This window comes from Gossypium arboreum, chromosome 13 (genome assembly GCF_025698485.1).
Source record: "Gossypium arboreum isolate Shixiya-1 chromosome 13, ASM2569848v2, whole genome shotgun sequence".
Taxonomy (NCBI): Eukaryota; Viridiplantae; Streptophyta; class Magnoliopsida; order Malvales; family Malvaceae; genus Gossypium; species Gossypium arboreum.
The window spans coordinates 94,477,090-94,479,938 of record NC_069082.1 but is presented as its reverse complement, the minus strand read 5'-3'; the positions used below and the strand labels follow the sequence as shown (position 1 = coordinate 94,479,938).

General features: G+C 32.9%; 1 protein-coding gene across 1 annotated transcript; it reads right to left on the bottom strand.

Annotated features, from left to right (window-relative positions):
* Window positions 1-852: 852 nt before the first annotated feature.
* LOC108462921 (transcription factor bHLH149-like) lies at window positions 853-1,884 on the bottom strand. Its single transcript, XM_017762836.2, has one exon. The coding sequence runs from the start codon at window positions 1,649-1,651 to the stop codon at window positions 1,052-1,054; it is 600 nt and encodes a 199-aa protein (XP_017618325.1). The 5' UTR covers window positions 1,652-1,884; the 3' UTR covers window positions 853-1,051.
* Window positions 1,885-2,849: the final 965 nt, after the last annotated feature.

Sequence of the window (2,849 nt, the reverse complement as noted above, 5' to 3'; positions counted from 1 at the left end):
AATAAACCTTTTGAAATTCCTTCTTGAAAATAATAAAAAAAGGTACATTCTAGACCGGTGAATAGAGGAAAATTTACGTTTCTAAAAGATTTAATTAAATTCAATTTGGAATTTAATGGGTGCATTATAGTAAAGAATCATAGGAAATAAATATCCTATATCATAAATGGGCATGTGAATTTTGAAGGAGTTAAAGAGAGGGGGCACATGCAAGCCATTTGAAGGGTGGGTGCACTTCAAAATGTAGTAGGGCCATGGAGGCACATGTGCTGCGACTGCCAAGGGCTATTTAAATCAAGGGCACATGTTGTGAGCCTGATTTTGCTCATAAAAACCCCCCATTACGCCTATCCTATACAAATTTAATACATTATGAGTTTTTTTTAAAAAAAAATACATGCATTAAAATTCAAAATTTAAGAATCAAATTAGGGTTTCTATAGCTTGCAAATATATCTCAGTTAGGTGACAATCTTTGTCGCAAACTGGATTATTGAACTGACCCTTTTGCCGACACAACTATGGTGTTTCTTTGGTTCCACTCCAACTAATTAAACCAAGAAATGAGTGTGAAAGAAGTGATTAGTTAGGTTATAAGGTTGAAAATGACTTGCATTTTGTTTTCAACTCTTATTGAGTAAATAATCAAAATCACAAATCTTGTACCATGCAGAATTCAAATCTTATTTATTTTGATCATCCAAGTAATTTGTGGTGTTTTTCAAACTTTCCTAAATTTGTAAATTTTAATTAAGTTGATAAATGCCACTAATAAAAATTAATTTAAGCTTTTACATTATTATTATTATTATTATTATTATTATTATTCCACCCAAAAAGAAATAGCTGGCATTGGCATTGGCATGTTCTAATCAATTAATTAAATGATGCTTAACAATCGAAAATAAATAAATAAATAAATAAAATAAACAAAAGTGGAGCTCAAAAAGAAAGAAAAAGTCGTGTATACACAATAAAATACAGCAACTTAAAAATCTCACCGATAAACAGTTTCCAAAAATAATAATAATTATTAATAATAAACACCTTTTCAAGAGTTGACATTAGAGGGAAGGCGATCAGCCGGCGGCTGCGGTCCACCGCCAGTTCCGCCGCAGAGAAACTCGGTAATAGCCGTCATGGCTCGAACTTGCATCTCTAGAGCCGCTATGTAATCGCTAGTTTCTTCTATAAGGTTGGAGAAGGATAGTTTCCGGCAACCGGGGACGAGACGTCCCAAAACCTTCAACTTCCGCTCAACAGCCGGCGTTTTCCTCCTCTCTCTGTAAATATCGGGCTTCCTCAACCTGTTATTAGTAGGGAGCTTGGCTTTCTTATGTTTGGTCACCTTGCGAGCGGTGAGAATGGCTCTGCTCCAACGAGTGGTGCCCTTGGCCAAGACGGCGAGAACCCTGTCAGCCGTTTCGTGGACTTCCCTGGAGGCGGAGGTACGACGAGAACGACGGAGAGCCTGGAAGAGCTTGGAGGAGTAGATGTGTTGGTCTCGTTGGGTCCGCCATCGCTTAATTCTTTGGATGCGTTGATTGGGAGGACAAGAGGAAGGGGTTTGAAGGGTTATCCTGGGTTTCTTGGGCTTGAACTGAAGAGAGGTGTCAGGGGCAGGTTCTAGATTGGGTGTGAAGGAAGCCATGGAAAGTTGGGAATAATTGCAGAAAGGAGATGGAGATGGAGATGGAAGAAAGAGGTTGGAAAGTAAGATATAGGTTATGTTAATGGTTTGGGATATGAGTTGAGAAACAGAGAGAGGGGCTTCCAATCACTTTATAAAAGCCATGCCCTTTCATTTCTCTCATTCACCAACTAATAAAAAAACAACACGCGGGTTTCAGCTTCTGTGCTGCGCTGTCTCTCTTTCTTCTTTTATTATTATTATTATTTAATTTCTCTATAATCATACTTTTTTTTTACTTTTTTAAAATAAACACTCCATTGGCAGTGTACTGGATTTTTTTTTTTTGAGGATATACAGTGAATGTTACAGAAATGTCAATGATTTTCAATACAATTCCATTTTTAAAATTTATTTTCATTACTATATTTTATATAGAATTTAAATATTTTATCTTAATAATATTTTTATTTTATTTTATTTAAGAATATAATTAATTTTAAAAAAATAAGAATAATTTTTATAAAGGGTTACTGTTATAAAAGGTTGATTGTAATTGAAAAACTTTTAATGCCCACGGAGTTGTAAAATTTAAATTTGAAAATGTAAATTTGCTAAATTTGAATATGTATTGTAACATGTCAACTAAGTTACTGATTTGGTGGTACACTTGATATGTTGATTGACATTAGATTCAAAGTTAGAGTTTAAACAATCCAATTCTCTCCTTTTTTTTATATAAAAAATACTATTATAATATAAAAATAATTAATATAAATTTCTACTTGAAATAAGAATGATAGTTAAGTAAAAAATATTTTTCAGGTTGAAAACAAATCATATGAATAATTAAAATCACCATGTGTAATTAATTTATTGCAAACTTATGTAGTAAGATATGTTAAAAAATAATACCCTTACCGAATAAAAGTATTACTACTTGAATTCAAATATAAATACAATTATATTATTTAAAATAAATTTTTTTTGAAAGTAAAAGAATAAACGAATTCAAATATTTGAATCTCTTACTAAAAGAAGTAACGTGAATGTTGTTATCTGTAAAATTAAAGTGGATTTGGATCATGAATATCCAATAATTAATATCTACACCCATTTCAAATCCACAATATCTTTGGGGCAGTGATCTGTGATATGCATGGACCTTTATTGGGGGTCTCGAGAAAGCTACCAACAATAGGAAGTGCAACACTGGCCG

Bases quoted from the DNA above. Each gene is read 5' to 3' on its own strand.
- LOC108462921 (XM_017762836.2), bottom strand. From the start codon at position 1,651: ATGGCTTCCTTCACACCCAATCTAGAACCTGCCCCTGACACCTCTCTT.